The sequence below is a fragment of the Podarcis cretensis genome, assembly GCF_951804945.1.
Source record: "Podarcis cretensis genome assembly, chromosome: 14".
In the NCBI taxonomy this organism is placed as follows: Eukaryota; Metazoa; Chordata; class Lepidosauria; order Squamata; family Lacertidae; genus Podarcis; species Podarcis cretensis.
This window is the reverse complement of record NC_137183.1, coordinates 16,523,258-16,545,163: the sequence shown is the minus strand read 5'-3', so window position 1 is coordinate 16,545,163 and position 21,906 is coordinate 16,523,258. Positions and strand designations below refer to the sequence as shown.

The 21,906-nt window shown below is 45.9% G+C and overlaps 1 protein-coding gene across 3 annotated transcripts in view; it reads left to right on the top strand.

Moving 5' to 3' along the window:
* Nucleotides 1-566: 566 nt before the first annotated feature.
* The window catches only part of FSD2 (fibronectin type III and SPRY domain containing 2), a 28,412-nt gene continuing 7,072 nt past the window's right edge, over nucleotides 567-21,906 (top strand). The window contains exons 1-10 of one of the 3 annotated variants that reach the window (XM_079954269.1): nucleotides 567-811; nucleotides 975-1,017; nucleotides 4,276-4,626; nucleotides 4,988-5,083; nucleotides 6,769-7,002; nucleotides 14,880-14,902; nucleotides 16,897-17,018; nucleotides 17,661-17,825; nucleotides 19,079-19,213; nucleotides 20,723-20,876. In XM_079954269.1, coding sequence (XP_079810395.1) covers nucleotides 4,309-4,626; nucleotides 4,988-5,083; nucleotides 6,769-7,002; nucleotides 14,880-14,902; nucleotides 16,897-17,018; nucleotides 17,661-17,825; nucleotides 19,079-19,213; nucleotides 20,723-20,876 — 1,247 coding nt within the window. In that variant the 5' untranslated portion in view covers nucleotides 567-811; nucleotides 975-1,017; nucleotides 4,276-4,308. Of the gene's footprint in view, nucleotides 812-974; nucleotides 1,018-4,261; nucleotides 4,627-4,987; nucleotides 5,084-6,768; nucleotides 7,003-14,879; nucleotides 14,903-16,896; nucleotides 17,019-17,660; nucleotides 17,826-19,078; nucleotides 19,214-20,722; nucleotides 20,877-21,906 lie in introns of those variants that run through there. The other 2 variants (XM_079954268.1, XM_079954270.1) reach the window with 2 other exon arrangements.

Sequence of the window (21,906 nt, the reverse complement as noted above, 5' to 3'; positions counted from 1 at the left end):
TGGTCAGGGGTCCCTTTACCTTTACCTGCCACCTGGAGGGGCCATTGCCCTCACTACTGCCGCTGCATCCTCAGTGCTGATGTTCCCTTGTGGCAGCAACACAGGTGCAGCCACAGGTGAGGGTGCAGTTGTGATGGCAGGGCCAGGTATGGTGCTGGGGGCAGGGAGGGGGAGAGTGTATAGGTTGGGGGTGGGGGGAGCTTTTGTGGCAGCAAAATGTCTCAGCCTGGCTCTGATTCCACCATTGCCTCTTTCCTGGCTTATGCGCAAACATCAAAGGTTATTCTATTTTCATTGACTTCCGTCTTTGAATTAAACTCAGTTTTGGGTAATGTTATGGGGCCTCTTAAATCTGCCATAACTTAGGCTCTGAGCATGTCTTCATCGGGTCCTGGCTGAAACTTTCCTGATGTGCAAATGTGATGGCATTTTGACTCGCTGAGCAACAGTATTCATGCCTGAAAACTGGGAAAACAGGGAATTCAACGGTGGAGGGATGTTGTGAATGGGTTCCAAGGGGGTTTCAAACTTTTCCCGGCAGCTTCTGACATTCTCCTCCGTGACAGTTTAGGATCTTCCCCTGCAACGAGAGCTGGTGGTGGTCTATATTTGTCGCTTTTGCTCATCGCTGCTGACATCCCTCACAGAAAGAAGCAGCTGTCTCATGTTACAGCAAAAAGTCCGCAGTCGCCCGTCTAGAACCTGGCAGAGAATTGCCTTTGTATGAAAATCAAGGTTTGTCAGGAGAGACAAATGTGAAGTTTACTGCTATCTGGGCACCAGAAGAAATTGTGGAATCTTTACACAGAAGGCAAGTTTCAGAACAGCAAGATTCTCCTTTTTTAATTATGGTAGATTGAACTGGCACAGCTGTTCAATATAGGAGCGATTGTTTAAAAATGGATGCCTGAGTCTTGATTCTTATTTTCCATTTTCCTCCCTGTGCCCTTTCCCTTGTGCGTCTTTTCTTTAAGACTGTAAACCTGCACGGACGGACTTGTTTTGCTTTGATTCCAGGTAAGCTGCTCCATGACCCTTTTTGTTCCAGCTTAAAAAATGCTGCTCAATAAACTTAGACAAATGTGAGCAATTGGATTGCGGCATAAAAATATAATGAGAGCATATTTCTGCATGCAGTAGTTTTGAAAGGGCATTCATGCTTTGTAAATTGAAATTATATGTTTGTTAAAAAAAACAAACCACGAAACAAAATGTATGGCTTTGTAGTGTAAAGTTTATACTATCGTGAAATTCTCTTAATGACCTGAATTGGATCCTTGGTCAGCAAGGCCACTGGAAGGCCACTTGTGCTAGAGGGTGAAAAGGCAGAGCGACAAAACCCAGAGTTGGCACCTTGTTGGGGGACAGAGGTCCATGCTAGTCCTGGAGTCTTGAGGCTCTGTTGCTCATAAAGGTAAAGGTAAAGGTACCCCTGCCCGTACGGGCCAATCATGACCGACTCTAGGGTTGCGCGTCCATCTCGCTTAAGAGGCCGGGGGCCAGCGCTGTTCGCAGACACTTCCGGGTCACGTGGCCAGCGTGACGAAGCTGCTCTGGCGAGCTGGCACCAGCTCCGCACACGGAAACACCGTTTACCTTCCCGCTATAAAGCGGTACCTATTTATCTACTTGCACTTAAGTGTGCTTTCGAACTGCTAGGTGGGCAGGAGCTGGGACTGAACGACGGGAGCTCACCCCGCCGCGGGGATTCGAACCGCCGACCATACGATCGGCAAGTCCCTAGGCGCTGAGGTTTTACCCACAGCGCCACCCGCATCCCAACTGTTGCTCATACAGGCCTCTTTATAAGGTAATTGGGACTTTCCTCAGGCCAAACACCCTTTTGTTGTTTAGTCGTTTAGTCGTGTTGGACTCTTCATGACCACGTGAACCAGAGCACACCAGGCACTCCTGTTTTCCACTGCCTCCCGCAGTTCGGTCAAACTCATGCTAGTAGCTTTGAGAACACTGTCCAGCCATCTCGTCCTCTTTCGTCTCCTTCTCCTTGTGCCCTCAGTCTTTCCCAACATCAGGGTCTTTTCCAGGGAGTCTTCTCTTCTCATGAGGTGGCCAAAGTACTGGAGCCTCAGATTCACGATCTGTCCTTCTAGTGAGCACTCAGGGCTGATTTCCTTCAGAATGGACAGGTTTGATCTTCTTGCAGTCCATGGGACTCTCAAGAGTTTCCTCCAGCACCATAATTCAAAAGCATCAATTCTTCGGCGATCAGCCTTCTTTATGGTCCAGCTCTCACTTCCATACATCACTACTGGGAAAACCATAGCTTTAACGCCAAACACCCTACTGAGCCACATTTTCCATCAGTCCTGCTTCACTTCCTCTTTGAGTGTTCTTGTGTGGCTACTTGCATGATAGCGGTGGCATAGAAAAGGGGGTGCGGTGGGTGGGGGACGCCCTGGGTGTCATCACTGAAGGGGATGAAGGTGGGCCTAGCCTGCAGTGCGCCCGAGCCACACGCCTCTCCTGGGGAGTGACGCAGTGGCTCAGGCACCTGCAGGCTCCATGCTGCCCGAAACAGCAACGTGGGGCTTGCGGACTCTGTGGAAGTTCCGTGCAGCGTGTTCTGCCCCGGCTTGCCCCGCCCCATGGGCTTCTTGCCCCGCCCCCGGGTGCAAGGCATTTGTGCCACCACGGGCGCCCAAGCAACTAGCTACGCCACTGCATGATAGACAAGAATGTGTTCAAATGAGGAAACAAGCCCATTGCGTGCCAAGGCCCTGTGCCCTGTAGTTCCGCACTGCTTAATAAACACACCATCAGTGTTTTGGATTATGAACTTAAACAGGCCACGACTGTACATTGGTACCTCTGGTTACGTACTTAATTCATTCCAGAGGTCTGTTCTTAACCTGAAACTGTTCTTAACCTGAAGCACCACTTTAGCTAACAGGGCCTCTTGCTGCCGCCGCGCAATTTCTGTTCTCATCCTGAAGCAAAGTTCTTAACCCAAGGTAATATTTCTGGGGTAGTGGAGTCTGTAACCTGAAGTGTATGTAACCTGAAGCATATGTAACCCAAGGTACCACTGTATTGGTTACAGATGTGAGCGGTTTGGCTTAGGCATTGGGTGAAACCAGGCTATATCTTGACAGCCGCCCGTCTGCAGGGAGTCGAATTAAGGGCAAACCATCAGAAGGGGGAACCCTAAGACTTACATAAAATAGGGGCATCCGAGGGGGTCCCTGTTGAGGTAGTGGCATGGCCCTAGCCCACACCTGGGCTTCGGACAGACTCCACACCCCTGGATCCCTTTAACAGGATGCCCTTATCAAAACAGGATGCCCTTAAACAAAGGCTTACCCAATGCCTAACCTTGCAAAGTTGTGACGATGACTACAAGGCAGTCGAGAGCCAAATGGCTGGTGCCAATTCGCCAAGTGGAAAAATTCCTACCAACAACAAGGCGGCCGACATTTGTCCATAGCAAGGTCATGCCAAACCAAAACTTAAAAAGAGGGTGGATGGGTAAGGAGATCTGGCGTGGAGACTAGTGGGAAGCCCCCAGCCACACCGCGGTTTAAATTACCTGTGGCCACGCCCCCTGCCGGCATGGATTGGCCGGGGAGGGGTGACGTGGAGGGGGTTGGTGTGGAGGGGGCGTCAATCTCCCGCCCCCCAGCCGGGTCACTATGAGGGCACGGATGCTGGGCTGCAACACCACCTACCCCGGAAGGTGAGCGGACCTGTACAAAGGCAAGGTTTTGTTGTTGTTGCTCCGCCTATGTTTTCTTCTGGCCCCCCTGCCCACCACTGGTCATTAGGCCCCCGAAAAATTTCACAGAATGTCATGTGGCCCCCAGGCTAAGAACAACAACCAAAAAACCCCTGATTTAAATCTTTAAGATACGCCAGGGCTTTGGCTTTTTCACTACACAAAAGTAACTCCTCCTGCTTATTAAAAGTGCCAATACAGTGGTACCTCAGGTTACAGATGCTTCAGGTTACAGACTCTGCTAACCCAGAAATAGTACCTCGGGTTAAGAACTTTGCTTCAGATGAGAACAGAAATCGTGCTCTGGCGGTGCGGCAGCAGCAGGAGGCCCCATTAGCTAAAGTGGTGCCACAGGTTAAGAACAGTTTCAGGTTAAGAATGGACCGACCTCCAGAACGAATTAAGTTCTTAACCAGAGGTACCAATGTATTTTGTTCTTCCTTCGTGCCATTGTGGCCATGCAGCTCTCCCTCTGCCTGGTCTGAACATCTTGTGGCATTTTGTTCCTCAGCTGCTCATAACCCAAACAACTCTCTCTGCAGGATAGATTGGCATCCCGTCTTTCTGTTCCTGCAATGGACACGCGATCCGAAGAGAATGAGGCAGAACCCCCCAGATTCTACCACTTGGAGCTTTATGACTCAGCTGAAGATCTGGAGCTCTTTTCGGAAGAGCCCTTCCGGAGGCGAGATCTGGGCTTGTGCGAAACCAGTAAGACTCAAGGCGCAGAGGAGCAAAGGTTGCCTTCCGTGGACAACACGAGAGAGAGCGACAAAATGGAAGATACATACTGCATTACGTGCTGTGTCCCGATCAGAGCTGTTGGTCAGCAGAGTGGCGACCACAGCGAGCACGAGGTCATTCCTCTTAGCAGCGTGGTGGAAATTGCAAAGGTGAGTGTTATGTACTGAAGTTCTCACCCTGGGCCAGCAGGAGAATACTGTAGATAGTTCAGGTCCACATATGCAAATAAGGGATTGAAAGTGATGTTCAGTGATTGGATAGTTACAGAAAGTTGTTACAGTTATGTTGTACTGGAGCTCTATATAAGCAGGATGGCTGAACCCTTCAGTCCAGTTCTGTTCTGGCCTGTGAATAAACAAGAGCTGTTTGAAGAATCGCTGTGTCGTCTGATATGTTCACCCACAACTTAACAGTGAGGACAATGGAAAACCAGCCAATCCAGTCTGTAAGGAGGGGGGTTTCTCTTTCCACAACAATCCAGTATGCTAAACGCTGTCATTTCTTGAATAGGATGAGTTTCGGAAAAACGTATGCAGACTGGAAGATCAGATCACTCACCTGGAGAGCTTTTCTAGCCACTTGGAGGAAATTTTTATCACCATCGAGGTGAGACATCTTCATGCATTGGAAACCTCAAGAATGGGACCTCAATATTTGATTGTGGGGCTACCTTTGGGTTTTCCAAATGTTGCAGTTGGACGGTTGATTATTGCCAGCGCATAATTCTAGTGCTCAAAGGTCGGCACTGGCTGCTCACATGCTACAAGACCAGGTTCAAGGTTCTTGTATTAAGTTAGTAATTTGGACCCAAGATACCTCAAGGATGACCTGATCCCTTACATCCCTGCTCAGTCACAGAGGTCTTCAGGGGAGTCACTGTTAGAAGTCCCCCATGGTGCGTATCCACTAAAAACCACAGGTTGAGGATTGTGGGCCGAATTTTATGGGACTTCCTACCGTTGAGATCAGACAAGCCCCATCCATACTGAACTCCTCCCTAAACTGCCAAACCATGTTAAAATACCTTCTTCTTTGGGGCTGAAATCTGCTCTCCTCCTTCATCTTCAGGCAAGTAATGTTTGGGTTGTCTTTGTAAATACCCTTGAAGTTTTGCACCTCTGTTGGTTACTGAATTAATCTACAAAAATGCAAAAGCAACACGCTGGCTAATAACTTAATATATAATCAGTATGATGTCATTCAAAATATACGAATAAGCCACTTCAAAATAATATGTATATCATACAACACATCTCACAAAATATACAAGTAACTGCAAGTTGTTATATGTACAGTGGCGTAGTGTGGGGGTGCAGGGGGGGCCGGCCACACTGGGCGCAACATCGGGGGGGGGGCGCTCGCACTTGCAGCTCTCTGCCCCTACTAAAATCCACGGGTTAGGGGGCGCAAATTACTTGCCTTGCCCCGGGTGCTGACAACCCACGCTACGCCACTGTACAGTGGTGCCCCGCAAGACGAACGCCTTGCAAGACGGAAAACCCACTAGACGAAAGGGTTTTCCGTTTTGGAGGCGCTTCGCAAAACGAATTTCCCTATGGGCTTGCTTCGCAAGACAAAAATGTCTTGCGAGTTCCTGCGGGTTTTCCCCCCCCTTTTCCCCCTTTTCCTAAGCCCTAAGCCGCTTATCAGCTGATCCGCTGATAACAACCAATGAACACCAAACCATCTCTCAACAGAAGGCGTCTCACACAAGTCTCAAAGGAAAACATCTCTAAGCTATTCATTGGTTGTTTGAACCTTTATTATTTGACTCTGATACATATAACAACTTGCAATTACTTGTATTTTTTGTGAGATGTGTTGTATGATATATATATTATTTTGAAGTGGCTTATTCGTATATTTTGAATGACATCATACCGATTATATATTTACTAAGTTATTAGCCAGCGTGTTGTGTTTGCCTTTTTGTAGATTGTCCCATTTTGCAATGCAGGGGTTTATGTTTGTTCAGCTTACTGAATTAAGACAGACCCATAAATGAACCGTTGCTGCGTAGTAGATAACAACAACCGGCTCCTATAGAGAAACTGCCATTGATGCCAAGAGCAAAGCGCGCTTTGTGTTAACTCAGATTTCTCTCTTTTTAGTGTGGGGTGTCTGGCAGGAAATTTGTGCAGCTGGAAAATCTGCTTCTTTTAAAAAAAAACTATTATGGCTGAACCGGTATTATAAAACCAGGGCAGGTTTGTCGTGTAGGTCCTTTCGTGGATCTTTTGGGTGGCAACTGCTCAGCAAACCCATTCCAACCCTGAAATGCTTCCTTCCAGGAGAATTTTGCTAGGCAGGAGCAGAACTTGGAGAGGGGCTACAATGATCTCATGCTGACCCTCGAGCAAAGGTATGAGGAAGTCATGCAGGCTTTGGGGGAAGAAAAGAAGGAGAAGCTAGAAGGATTGTATGAGCAGCTGGTCAGCTGTGGAGGCAACCTGGACACATGTAAAGACCTGATGGAAACCATTGAGGATCTCAGCCAAGGTGAAAATAAAGTGAATGCGCTCAAGGTAAGGAGATGTATGTGATGGAAATAACCAGTGATGAAATACCGTATTTTTCGCTCTATAGGACGCACCTTTTCCCCTCCAAAATTAAGGGGAAATGTGTGTGCATCCTATGGAGCGAATGCAGGCTCCTTGGCTTCAGCGATAGCAACGCGAAGCCTCCGATGCGCAGAGGGAGCACTCCATGCTCCGGAGGCTTCGCATTGCTTTCGCTGAAGCCTGGAGAGCGAGAGGGGTCAGTGCGCACTGACCCCTCTCGCTCTCCAGGCTTCAGGGATAGCCGCCTGAAGCCTTTGGAGCGCAGCGCGAGTTCCCGCTGTGCTCCGCAAGCTTCAGGTTCCTTTCGCTGAAGCCAGGAGAGCAAGACTCTCCTGGCTTCAGCAGAGAGGGAGAGCTGCGCAGCGCCCCTTCAGCCAAGCGGGAGGAGAAATAGAAGGGGCTCCGTTTCTCCTGCCGCTTCGCTGAAGGGGCGCTGAGCAGAGAGGGGCAATTTTTTTTTTCTTGTTCTCCCCCTCTAAAACAAGGTGCGTCCTATGGTCAGGTGCGTCCTATAGAGTGAAAAATACGGTACTTATTTAGTCTTTAACCTCAAATCTGTTTTGTTTTGTTTTAAGAGTCAGTTGATAAATGCAAATGAGACAGTCTGTAAGCAAATAAAAATTAAATGAGATTTATTATTTTTATCCCACTTTCCTTAAAGAGTCCTGGAGACTGTAGTTTGTTAAGAGTGCTGGGAATTGTAGCTCTGTGAGGGGTCACCTAACAATCAGTACCCTTAAAAAATAGCAGTTCCCAGAATTCTTTAGAGGGAACTGTGATCATAGGTGCCAGGTCTAGGGGGCCCTGGGTGCCAGGGCACCCACCCCAAATTGTGGGTGCTTAGCACCCACAACATGGGGTTCTGATGTGATTTCTGGTTTCCACCGGAAGTTGTGTCGGAGCCCCAACGCAACGTCCCAGAGGACCTTCGGAGGTCTTGTGAAGACTCGGATATGACCTTCAAGACCCTGCAAGGTCTCAGAAGTGACGTCCGAGGCCCTGCCAGACCTCTGAATGTGACTTCTGGTAGAAACTGAGGTTCTGGCATAATCTCCGAGACCATGTTGTGGGAATGTTCAGGGATGCAGGAGAGGATATATTGTGTGATTATATCCTTATCCAACTTGTGTTAACAAGTTCCCAATATCAGCAGAGTAAAACATTCCCCTTTATTTTAAGTTTGCAACGGTAGCGTCTGCTCAGGTTCGTTAGAACCTCTATAATAATTACTCTGGTAGTTTCTGCTTTAGGTAAAGGTAAAGGTACCCCTGCCCGTACGGGCCAGTCTTGACAGACTCTGGGGTTGTGCGCCCATCTCAAGAGGCCAGGGGCCAGCGCTGTCCGGAGACACTTCCGGGTCACGTGGCCAGCGTGACATCGCTGCTCTGGCGAGCCAGAGCCGCACACGGAAACGCCGTTTACCTTCCCGCTGGTAAGCGGTCCCTATTTATCTACTTGCACCCGGAGGTGCTTTTGAACTGCTAGGTTGGCAGTTTCTGCTTTATTTCCTCTTAAAATAGAAGACATGACACAGTCCTTTACAAAAGTATAAAAAGAGTTTACTCACATTCTGTTCACAATTGGATCCCAGAAGGCAGACAGCTTAATAAAGTAATATACATTTGGATTCTATCTTATAAGAAGATAGTCCCTTTGTCCTCTCTTGGCTCGGAGCCAAGAGGGCATCTTTAGCTTAGCAGATGTTGCTTCTTCGAAGGAAGAGAAGAGAGAGAGATGGCTGCCCCTGCCCTGTGCTTTTGTCGTTACCTGCACAGGTGAGGCCACACCGACCTCTAGTCACATGGGGAGGAAGTCTGTCCCAGCCCAGAGGGAAACAGGAAGTTTACCTGCTGGCTGGACAAACATCCCTCCCCATGTCTAAACATGTACACTCTAGGAATGTTATAATTGACTGTTCCTGTGTTTCACATCCCATACCTGTGAGGCCTCGGAAGCGGCGCCACACAACTGACGCAACGTGACGTCATGATGTCATCATGTTACGTCACAGGCATCATTGGGCACCCATAAGCTGGGGCTCAAGTCAGCACCCTAGACTGTGTTGGTTAAATTGGTATGAGTGCTTTAAATGTGTGGTATGGATGCGACCCACATTTCTGAGGGAGTGTCTGTAAGGAACAAAAGAACTGCCACAGCAGAGTTGCGAAACTCCAAGCGATATTATGAGGATTATACAAATGGCCTACCTGACACATTTTATTCAGCAGTTACTAAAAAGCCTACTGCTTTTTGGTTCTTGAGTGTGTATTTTTTTTAATAGATGTACCGTATTTTTCCGTGTATAAGACTAGGTTGTTAGGTTTAAAATTGGGGCTCGTCTTATACACGGGTAGTGCTGAGGGGTGTTTTCTTAATTTGGAGTCCCCAAAAATTAGGGGGCGTCTTATACATGGGGGCGTCTTATACACGGAAAAATACGGTACTTGTTAATTGCCCTGGGAACACTGTAACATTTTATACATACAGATGCCAGAATTCTTTGGCGGAAGCCATGTGCTTTCAATATAGGGTACGTATTCGCAAGCCTCTGTCCCAAAGACCGGACCCACAAAGCGGCTTAAGAGAAACTGAAAGGGAAAAAAGCAGCTCTTCTGTAACAAGGACAATCAGAACTATTGTGAGACTGAACACTGACATTCTCTTAAATGCTGAATTAAAGGAGACACAACCGTTGGTTCAAAAACTGGTGAAGGCCAGGCTATTGCAGGGTAAATGAATTTCTCCAACACCGAATATTTTGAGGGTGGGGAGAGCTAAGCCCAGGGCTTTTTTTCAGCTGGAATTCAGCAGAACCCGGTCCTGGCACCCCTTAGGTGGGTGCCATTATAAGAGAGCAAGGAAAACATTCATGGTGAGGTCCAGCACCTGTTTCTCTAGAAAAACATCACTGGCTAAGCTCCATTGAATTTGATGGGGTGCTTCTGATTGAAGATAGGCACAATGCTTTTACTTGGCATTGTAGTGGAGGACATTAACAGACAGGACTGTAAATTATTTTTATGTGCAATAATGGCAGCAAGAATATTTTTGGCACAAAAATGGAAGCAAGAAGAATTACCGACGAAAGAAGAGCGGCAAATGAAATTAATGGACTATGCAGAATGAGGTAAATTAACAGGAAGGAGTCGAAACCTGCGGGACCAGAGATTCTTAGAAGACTGGAGTAAATATTTGAACTATTTGAAAAGCAATTGTAATAAACAGATCACGCTAGTAGGATTGCAAGAAGTTCTGTAAGGAGGATTAGGTGAAATATTGCAAGGAAGACTATGAAGAGAACTATTAGTTAACAATAATTAAAAGTAATAGAGAAATTAAGAAATGCGGAATAAGTGATAAAGAATGGGAAATCTTCAGAGGTTGTTGACGGAAGTCCAAAATATTGTATAAGACCAGAAATTATGCTAAATGACTGTTGGAAATGAAATGTTAAAATTAATAAAAATGTATAATAATTAAAAGAAGAAGATAGGCACGATGGGGTTGAATCCCTGCTTCCAGTCAGATCAGAGCAGCACAAAGTGTCACAAATTATACTGATGATAAACGTAGCACAACCGAAATGCATCAGCAAGTGGTTGTTGACACACACACACACAAACAGAGTGAATTGATTTGATGAATGGGTTTAATATTGACTTGCTGAAAGGTGACAGAAATCTCCTGCATTTTGATTCATGAATCCAGCCAGCAGACCACGTTTTGAGAAAAGCCCTTTTATAGACAGGTGCTTCAGTTGAGAACATAGCAGGGGATTTGCAATTCCTGTGAGTGATCACCGTAATTTTGCTCTGTCGTGTAGCCGGAGTGCAAGGGGGGGGGGGGGGGAGAGGGCTTTTCATAGAACAATTGCAGCAATCTTTGAGAAGGAGATAAAAGAAGAAATTGCATTTTTCCTAAGAGTCCTTCACAAGGGCTTTCTGTGCTATTTTTAGCAACAGCTTTATTCTTTTTAAATTTGAATTGGAGGGGAGGAAGGCAGTCTTCCAAATAATAACCCCCCCCCCAATAAATCTTTCCAAACTGTGCCAGGCCAGAAGAGAACCCCAAACATTATATCTAAATTTAGTCCCCCTTCTGCACTATACCTTTAAATCACTTTAAACTATTATGGCTTCCCCCAAAGAATGCTGGGAACTGCTGTTTCTTAAGTGTGCTGAGAGGTGTTAGAAGATGATGATGATGATGATGATGATGATGATGATGACGACGACGATGATAATAATAATAATAATAATAATAATAATAATAATAGGCAACCTCGGCCCTCCCGATGTTTTGGGACTACAACTCCCATCACCCCTGGCTAACAAGACCAGTGGTCAGGGATGATGGGAGTTGTAGTCCTAAAAACATCAGGAGGGCTGAGTTTGCCTATGCCTGCCATAGGTTAATAATAATAATAATAAATTATTATTTATACCCCGCCCATCTGGCTGGGTTTCCCCAGCCACTATGGGCGGCTTCCAACAAAAGAATAAAAATGCATTAAAACATCAGTCATTAAAAACTTCCCTAAACAGGGCTGCCTTCAGGTGTCTTCTAAAAGAAGAAGAAGAAGAAGAGTTTGGATTTGATATCCCGCCTTTCACTCCCCTTCAGGGGTCTCAAAGCGGCTAACATTCTCCTTTCCCTTCCTCCCCCACAACAAACACTCTGTGAGATGAGTGGGGCTGAGAGACTTCAAAGAAGTGTGACTGGCCCAAGGTCACCCAGCAGCTGCCTGTGGAGGAGCGGAGACGTGAACCCGGTTCCCCAGATTATGGGACTACTGCTCTTAACCACTACACCACACTGGCTCTCCAGTGTGCCAGATAGTTGTTTATTTCCTTGACATCTGGTGGGAGGGAGTTCCACAGGGCAGGCGCCACTACCAAGAAGGCCTTCTGCCTATTCCCCGCACGGCGCTACAAATCCCAGAGTTTCACAAGAAGAGGCATCGGTAGTTAAACCGCTCTGAGATTCATATCCTGTGAGGGGAATAAGCATCTCCTAACGACTCTCAGCACCCTTAACAAATGACATTCCCAGCATTCCTTGCAGGGAGCCAGGATTGTTTGAAATGGTATGATACTGCAGGGGGGTGTTGCCCACAGCAGTTCCTCAGGTTTCCAAATGTGTTCGAGGGCCCAAAAGGGTTGGCAGCTCCTGAACCACAGCTCAACATTGGCCGTAAGGTGGTGTTGTTGTTTAGTTGTTTAGTCATGACTGACTCTTCGTGACCCCATGGACCAGAGCACGCCAGGCACTCCTGTCTTCCACTGCCTCCCGCAGTTTGGTCAAACTCATGCTGGTAGCTTTGAGAACACTGTCCAACCATCTCGTCCTCTGTTGTCCCCTTCTCCTTGTGCCCTCCATCTTTCCCCACATCAGGGTCCTTTCCAGGGAGTCTTCTCTTCTCATGAGGTGGCCAAAGTATTGGAGCCTCAGCTTCAGGATCTGTCCTTCCAGAGAGCACTCAGGGCTGATTTCCTCAAGAATGGAGAGGTTTGATCTTCTTGCAGTCCATGGGACTCTCAAGAGTCTCCTCCAGCACCATAATTCAAAAGCATCAATTCTTCGGCGATCAGCCTTCTTTATGGTCCAGCTCTCACTTCCATACATCACTACTGGGGAAACCAGAGCTTGAAGTATACGAACCTTTGTTGGCAAGGTGATGTCTCTGCTTTTTAAGATGCTGTCTAGGTTTGTCATTGCTTTTCTGCCAAGGAGCAGGCGTCTTTTAATTTCGTGGCTGCTGTCACCATCTGTGGTGATCATGGAGCCCAAGAAAGTAAAATCTCTCACTGCCTCCATTTCTTCCCCTTCTATTTGCCAGGAGATGATGGGCCCAGTGGCCTTGATCTTTGGTTTTTTGATGTTGAGCTTCAGACCATATTTTGCGCTCTCCTCTTTCACCCTCATTAAAGGTTCTTTAATTCCTCTTCACTTTCTGCCATCAAGGTTGTGTCATCTGCATATCTGAGGTTTTTGATATTTCTTCCAGCAATATTAATTCCGGCTAGGGATTCATCCAGCCCAGCCATAAGGTGGTATATAAATGCAATTCTTGATGGCTACGATGATCCATAACTAAAGGAATAGGTATGGCACATGACATCCACTAGATGACTCCCTCTGCCAACATTGGCACACTGGCAGAATTCTCTCTGCAGTAGCAAACTGTGTATGCCCTGCATTAATTTGGATTGGATCGCTTTGATCAGTGGAATTGCCATTACTGCATTCCGCATCTGTAACAATCCAATTGTTTACTGTGGCAGCGCCTACACTTTGGAACTCCCTGCTGATTGATATTTAGCAGGAATCTTCACTGTACTCTTTCTGGCACCTGCTAAAAACATTCCTGTTTAGTTTTCTGGGAAAAAGACTTCTGGGAAAAAATTTATAATGTATTTTAAAAAATGATGAAATATACACTTATGAAGAAACCAGAAGCCTTTCTCCTTGGAATAACAGGTTCTGAACTGCCCCCAAAAGATGTAAAAGTATTTTTGTACGCCACAGCTGCTGCACGGATTTTACTAGCCAAAAAATGGAAATCACAAGAGCTACCAATGGTAGAAGAATGGCAGATGAAGATGATGGAGTTTATGGAGCTGGCTGATCTCACCGGGAGAATCCACGACCAGAAAGAAGGAACACCAAGAAGACTGGAAGAAATTCAAAGACTATTTGAATAAATATTGTAAGATATATAACCACTTGAAAGAATTAATTAGGCCTAGGCCTAAATTAGGATTAAATAAATAAATAAGAAAATGTACGATAAGAAAAGCTAGGAAATATGATTATGACTGTGATATGGTTTTAAGAAATAATGATATTGGAAACTGCTATATATAATTACTAAGAAATTCAGAGGGAAGAGATTAGAGGAAGTCAAGTAATATGTTTATGAAGATGAATTTTAATTAATTAACTAAGTTTTAGTTTATGCGGTGATTTGGTGTATTTTATGTTTCATATTCTTTTTTCTTTTTTTCTTTTTCTTTCCCCCCTTTTATTATTGTTTACTCTCTCTTTTGTTATGTTTTTTGTATGAAAAATAATAAATATTATTGTGTGTGGGGGGGGAACCATTCCTGTTTAGATCCAGACACTTAGAAAATTAAGGTAATTTTAATCTGTTTTAGTGTTTTAACTTTTGTATGTTTCTAAGTATGGTTGCAACAAACTCTTGATTTTATCGCTTTGCTTTTTTTGTTAACCACTTTGAGCGTGTGTGTTTTTTTTAAAACAAGCAGCATATAATTCCTTTATGAAATAAATAATAAATAAATTGTTTTGCCAGCAGTTGCTGCCATTTGCTTTAATGGCTCAGGAAAACCTTAAGAACAGTTGAACGGCTGCTCAGAACTCCAAAATTCCAAAATTCCAAAACTCCAAAATCCATGGAAGCATGCCTTCCTTGACAAGCCAAAATAAAGTACGGTAGTAGTTTTCACCAAGATTGGAAATAAATATATGATAAGTGGATTAGAAAGGAGAAATGTGTCACTTTTCAGCACTTTTTAACCTGCTGAACTTGTGGTAATTTTATTATATCTGTTTGAAATTCGGCATATCATAGACCTCTTCAGGTAAATCATGTATGTCAAGTTCCAAGTTACTAGATCAATAGGTGCCATTTTTATGAACAATAGTATTTTGTGGTTAAATGGCAAAACCTTTGTTGTTGCTGTTGCATACCTTAGCATTCCTGTGCCCCTTTAATTTTGATTATAATGTGTTCCTATCATTAAACCACCTTCTTTTCCTCTCTCTCTCTCTCTCTCTCTCTCTCTCTCTCTCTCTCTCTCTGCCTTTCTTGTCTACAGGCTGCAGTAGCTACAAGCCACAGGTAATATTAAGCCCTGAATTCGTAGTTCCTTACCCTCCTGCATACTTAAGATACTGAATATCTTTCTTATGCTTCAGAGCCTGTGTCCATCCCTCATGTTTATTACAAATGGATCAGGGTGAAAGACATGGTTTTCTCCCAGCTTTTATCCATGCAACAAGTTGTGAGATAGGTTGGGTTGAGAGTGGTCGTCACCATCCCATGGTCAAAAGTGAACTTGTAATGATTGTGTTTGCATGTCCTAACAACATTTCCCCGATGAAAATAGGGATGTCCCATTCCATAATGATAATTTTACTATTTATACCCCACACATCTTACTGGGTTGCCCCAGCCACTCTGGGCAGCTTCCAACACATATTAAAACAAACAACTTCCCTATAGAGGGTTGTCATCAGACGGCTCGGGGGTTGGATAACTCCATACCCTCTAACATTTCTCTGATGAAAATAGGGACTTCCTAAGGAAAAGTGAGGGACGCAGGTGGCGCTGTGGGTTAAAGCCTCAGCGCCTAGGACTTGCCGATCGAAAGGTCGGCGGTTCGAATCCCTGCGGCGGGGTGCGCTCCCGCTGCTCGGTCCCAGCGCCTGCCAACCTAGCAGTTCGAAAGCACCTCCGGGTGCAAGTAGATAAATAGGGACCGCTTACCAGCGGGAAGGTAAACGGCGTTTCCGTGTGCGGCTCTGGCTCGCCAGAGCAGCGATGTCACGCTGGCCACGTGACCCGGAAGTGTCTGCGGACAGCGCTGGCCCCTGGCCTCTTAAGTGAGATGGGCGCACAACCCCAGAGTCTGTCCTTACCTTTAAGGAAAAGTGACACGGGTGGCGCTGTGGGTTAAACCACAGAGCCTAGGACTTGCCGATCAGAAGGTCGGCGGTTTGAATCCCCGTGACGGGGTGAGCTCCCGTTGCTCGGTCCCTGCTCCTGCCAACCTAGCAGTTCGAAAGCACGTCCAAGTGCAAGTAGATAAATAGGTACCGCTCCAGCGGGTAGGTAAACGGCGTTTCTGTGCACTGCTCTGGTTCGCCAGAAGCGGTTTAGTCATGCTGGTCACATGACCCAGAAGCTGTATACTGGCTCCCTCGGCCAATAAAGCGAGATGAGCGACGCAACCCCAGAGTCGGCCACGACTGAACCTAATGGTCAGGGGTCCCTTTACCTTTACCTTTAAGGAAAAGTGGGGCATTCCGGGATCAAATCAGAAGCTGGGATGACTTCTCTAAATCAGGGATGTCCCTGAAAATAGGGACGCTTGGAGGGTCTGTGTTTGATTTGTGGCTCCAATATTGTCCAACTGCAGCCTTCTTCAACCTCCTGGTACCCTCCAGATGTTTTGAACTACAGTTCCCATCATCCCTGGCCATTGGCCATGCTGGGGCTAGCAGGAGGTGTAGGCCAAAATATCCGGAGGGCACCAAGTTTGGGGATACCATATTGTATTGCTCTTTCTTCTGTAATTTAAGTATTCATCTGACAGAAGAATGGGACAGAAGCATTAAATAGTAACTAAGAAACTCAACTTTCCAAATGTTGGTCCTTATGTAGCTTAGATTGCCACCATTCATGGGCATATCACCAGGTGTGAATAGCAGAAGTACAAAAATTATTTAGGAATAAAAATTACTAAAGGTGGCCGGGCGTGTGTGTGTGTGTGTGTGTGTGTGTGGAATGCCTCCCAGTAGTACCATGGGGACTGAGCATGCTCAGTGGACACAGAATGCTAACAGATCGCTGAGTGGAGAAGAGAAAACCATGTGAGATGGGGGGAAAGGAATGGAGTATTCTGAACAAGGGCAGTCCACGCTGCAACATTTTGTTGCAGATCCCACTTGTATACTGTACATAATAATAATGATGAGGATGATTTTGACGTAATGGATATATATATATATCTATATCTATCTAACACACACAAATGAGAAAATATGAGACATTAATATATAGCCAAGCTCTTAGAGTTGCTGTCTTACTCTCCATTTCTCTGGCACTTGCAGATTGGTCGACTTCTTGAAAAAGGACGTGGATATAGATCTTTCAGTGCCGACAAATTTTGAAGCCCGGGTCATAGATTTCTCAGACATTCAGCAACTAATGGACTCCATTAATTCAGTCCCTGGTATTTTCATTGTATTTATTTCTGGTTTCTATCTGACCCTCAGAATTGTCCCCCGTCCACACTCCTTACTGACTTTGCTTGTGCCCCAAAGATTTTTGCCTGGCTGAAAAGTGTCTTTAAACCTCAATGTTTAGGAAAGTTTTTAATGTCTGCTGTTTTATTGTGCTTTAAATTCTATTGGGAGCCACCCAGAGTGGCTGGGGAAACCCAGCCAGATGGGCGGGGTATAAATATATTATTATTATTATTATTATTATTATTATTATTATTATTATTATTATATCAATAATGCCTCTTTCTTGTCTGAATGGAAGAAATAGCTGGGGTTGGTGGGTACGTAGAAACTAATCTATTAAACAAAGCGAAAATTTACATATGTTGCTCTACCCACTTTTGTCTCTAGCCACCCCCACCACTATTATGTGGCCCTCGGGAGATTGCCCAGAAAGAAGTGTGGCCCTTGGTGGTTCTCCCCACCATCAGCTTGGTGTAGACTAAATACTAAACCAGGCAGACAACAAGCAAACAAGCATAAAATATAAAGCAATTTCTTCTGTTATGTGGCGTTGCTGATCTTTGAAATTCACCATGTGAATTCTGTTTAACAGATTATTTTTCCCCCTTCCGCCCTCCTTGTTCCAGCTCCTTTGCCTCCTTGTGCACCAGTAATGAACACCCAGGATCCCAATTCTGCTACTGGTACGTCCGTGAAAGTCTGCTGGAGCTTCTTTTCAGAAGATATTGTCGAAAGCTACCAGCTGTACTACAAACGAGTGAGCAATGAGACGTCGAAAGAGGAGCAGGACGGTAAGGCATAGCTGTCAAGCGTCCCTTATTTGGAGGGACAGTCCCTTATCCCAGCACCGTGTCCCGCTGCTGTTCCTTATTGATGGATGTCCCTTAAATTTCCCGGGTTTCAAAGGAAGCAGCTCCTCTCCCTCCCTCCCTGCCGGCCAGGGAGGAGGGAGGCTCCAACTGTGTTGCTTGGCTGCCCAGCCCGCCCCCCTCCGGCCTCCTCTCACCAGCCTCGGCCCCCGGGAGCCCCTCCCTGCCGGGACCGGCGGGAGCCTCAGGCCCTTCCGCCACCATCCTCCTTGTGGCCGCTGAACTGGGCGTCTCTGCCTGGGGCCTCCCCTCTGCCCGTCACCGCCGCTCCTGCTAGGCCATACTGCAGCTGTGCCGCCAAAGGACCCGAATGAGATGGGCAGCCTGGCATGGTCTATGAATTGATGAGGAGCCTTGAGAGGAGAGCGAGGGCAACCATTGAGAAAGCAGTTTAGAGAGAGGAGGAAGAGGAGGAGGCGGAGGCGCCGGCAGATGTTCCAAGGGCTACAAGGGAAGGACCGCAAGCGCTTCTCCCATAGATTTGCAGTGGTAGACTAGCATAGATGGTCTGATCTGCGGGTTTACTTCGGGCGCTATTTCCCCCCCCTCCCGCCCCACCTGATGGAATTGAGAGCTGCAGATGGAGCACGAGAGAAAAGATACAGAACTGCAGCAGCATCTTCATAGCTTGGACTTCGTTTTGCGAGAAAAGTGGTTGCTGCTTGTTGTTATTTAATTGCAGTGTTTCATCAGCTGGTGTCTTGAGCAGCAACCTCTGGAAACGAAGGGCTAAAAACCGGCGCTGCTCTCCAAAATTATCTGGTACCTTTTAACTGGTTGACTAAAATCCCTTATTTTGGCTGCTGGTCCCTTATTTTCAAATCTGTAAGTTGACAGCTATGTGGTAAGGCTATCTATACACCATGACTGCCCTCAAAGAATTCTGGGAACTGTAGTACCCCCCCCCCACAGAGCTATAATTTCAAGTACCTGTCAAGTAGGTTGTCTGGGGTCCTGAAACAACAGTCCTGAAACCTTTTTAAAAACTGGCGAGCCAGTAGGAAAATACAAAGCATTATCTTTGTTTTTATTTGAAAATTAAATCTGGCTGAGAGGCTCCCGCCACTGAACTATGAAATGGCGCAGCAGATTTTGAAAGGGTTCCTGCTTAGAAGCGTGTTTCGGAAAATGCCATTTAAAAATAACCTCCTAAATCTTCCGCTTTCTCACTGCAGCGTTTATGCTAAACGTGAAAGAAACATATTGCAGAGTTACTAACCTGGCGCCAAACGCGCAGTATGAGTTTTGGGTGAAAGCCCTCAACAGAGCTGGGGTCGGTTCAGCGAGTGAACGAGCTGTTTACATCACAGGTAAATGCATTTCAGATTTCGAATGGCTTTTGACATTCGCCTTTTCCTGAGTTTTGAACGAAGCAAAGTCTACAGAAGTGGGGCGTGAACCAGCTAAAGTTTGTTGAACTCTGCAAGTTTTTTTTTTATTTATCTCAAATACTTACATCCCAGCAGAGCTGCTTACAAAGACAAAACAACACTATAAAAGCCTTTTCTAGTAGATAATTTGGCAGGCAATCACACTGTTAACTTTCAAGGATCTGTTCAAGATCCTTTTATGCCAACAGGCCTAAAGGTAAAGGTAAAGGGACCCCTGACCATTAGGTCCAGTCGCAGACGACTCTGGGGTTGCGGCGCTCATCTCGCTTTACTGGCCGAGGGAGCCGGCGTACAGCTTCCGGGTCATGTGGCCAGCATGACTAAGCCGCTTCTAGCGAACCAGAGCAGCGCACGAAAACGATGTTTACCTTCCCGCCGGAGTGCAAGTTTGATGTGATCTACTTGCACTTTTGATGTGGTTTTGAACTGCTAGGTTGGCAGGAGCAGGGACCGAGCAACGGGAGCTCACCCCATTGTGGGGATTCGAACCGCCAACCTTCTAATCAGGAAGTCCTCGGCTCTGTGGTTTAACCCACAGCGGCACCTGCATCCCACAGGCCTACTCAGCTTAAATTTTCTCAAGATTAGCCAGACATTTTAATGATAATTTTGTACTGCAGGTATAGTATTTTATTTTTGTTTGTTTATATATTTATGTATATTAATAATTATATTATTTATTGGTTTGTTTTTGTTTTTATTATGTATTTTCTGGGGGGGGGTTATATTGTGATTTTATGTTGTGAGATCTACAGGTATAGGGCGGGCGGTATACAAATTTCATAAAGAAATAAAAATAAGAAATTCATAGATATTTTTAAAGATTATATCCTGCTTTTTAATCATCTGTGTCTCAAAGCAGCTTACGAAGATAAAATAAATATACAAAATGTAAAACATCAATTAAACTTCAAGCACTTTAAACCTGAGAAATTTAAAATCTCAAAAATGGAAACAAAAACATGAGGAGAGGAAATTTTAAAACATTAAATAGGAATTCATGGTGCAAAGACCATCTGAAACGATATTGTTTTAACCAGGAGCCTGAACTTTAGCAAGGATGGTGCCTGCCTGATTTCAAGTGGGAGGGAGTTCCAAATACTTCATCATATTTGCATAAATTGCTGAATACCGCCTTGATATTTTACATGAGATGGTGGAATATAAAAACTGCGATGAAATAAAGGAATAAATTAATGTAAATATTCAGCAGGGGAGGGGGGCAGGAAGAACTGATCATCTGAGTGGATGCTGAAAGCCCAACCACTGTGGAGGGGCTGATCTGTGTGTGTGTCTTTGATCTTTGTTTTCAAGTTAATCAATGAAAACCTTAATACTGTAATACTTTTAAAAGACAAACCTTCATAGTATATCTCATAACCAAATGGCTCAGGGGAAAAAATATTTATCTGCTTCTTTTTTTTAAAGCTCCTTTAGCACCTGTCCTCAAAAGGAAGGAGATCCAGAGTTGTGAACATGCAGCACTGGTGCGCTGGGAATCTGGGAACACAAATCCTGTTGACTCCTACACAGCTGAATTGTCCAAGCTGACAGATGGAGAGGACGGGAACATCATTACCGAGTGAGTTGCATAGTATTAGATGCATGCAATGCTCGGGCCATGTTTTTCAAAACACCCAAAGAGCCAAGCGGAAAGAGGGAGGCAGAAAGGGGAAGGTTGGCATTCTGAGCTAAGGGTTAGCAAACTTCATTCCCGATAAGGCCTGGGAGGCTGCATACAAGGCAAGAAGCTTCTCTATAGCAGGTCTCCTGGGTCATAGCTATTTCTCTTAAAAAGGCCACGTGCCTTTTTTATGGTATTTAGTTGATAATACATACATTACAGTAGATGCACAGGGATGTGGGTGGCGCTGTGGTCTAAACCATTGAGCCTCTTGGGCTTGCCAGTCAGAAGGTCGGCGGTTCGAATCCCCATGACGGTATGAGCTCCTGTTGCTCAGTTCTTGCCAACCTAGCAGTTTGAAAGCAAACCAGTGCAAGTAGATAAATTGGTACCGCTGCGGCAGGAAGGTACACAGCGTTTTCATGCGCTCTGGCTTCCATCACAGTGCCCCGTTGCACCAGAAGCGGTTTAGTCCTGCTGGCCACACCACCCGGAAAGCTGTCTGTGGACAAATGCCAGCTTCCTCGGCCTGAAAGCGAGATGAGCGCCACAACCCCATAGTCACCTTTGACTGGACTTAACCATCCAGGGGTCCTTTACCTTTACAGTGGTAACTCTGGATACAAATGGGATCCATTCTGGAGCCCCATTTGCATCCTGGGTAGAACATAACATGCGACTGTGCATGCACGGGTTGTGTTTCGCATGCGCGTGACGTCATTTTGAGAGTCTGCGCATGCATGAGCGGTGAAACCCAGAAGTAACGCGCTCCGTTACTTCCGGGTCACCGCAGAGCGCAACCTGAAGCTCAACCTGAAGCTACTTCAGCCCGAGGTATGACTGTACCCTTCTTTTACAGTAGGCACACCTGACCCACACTGAGACCATTGGGCCTTGGGGATTGCAAGGGGTGAAAGACCCTTTGCTATTTCTGCAGTAGGGATCCAGTCTCCACCCAAGAGCCACCAATCAGCATGAAAAGGGAGCT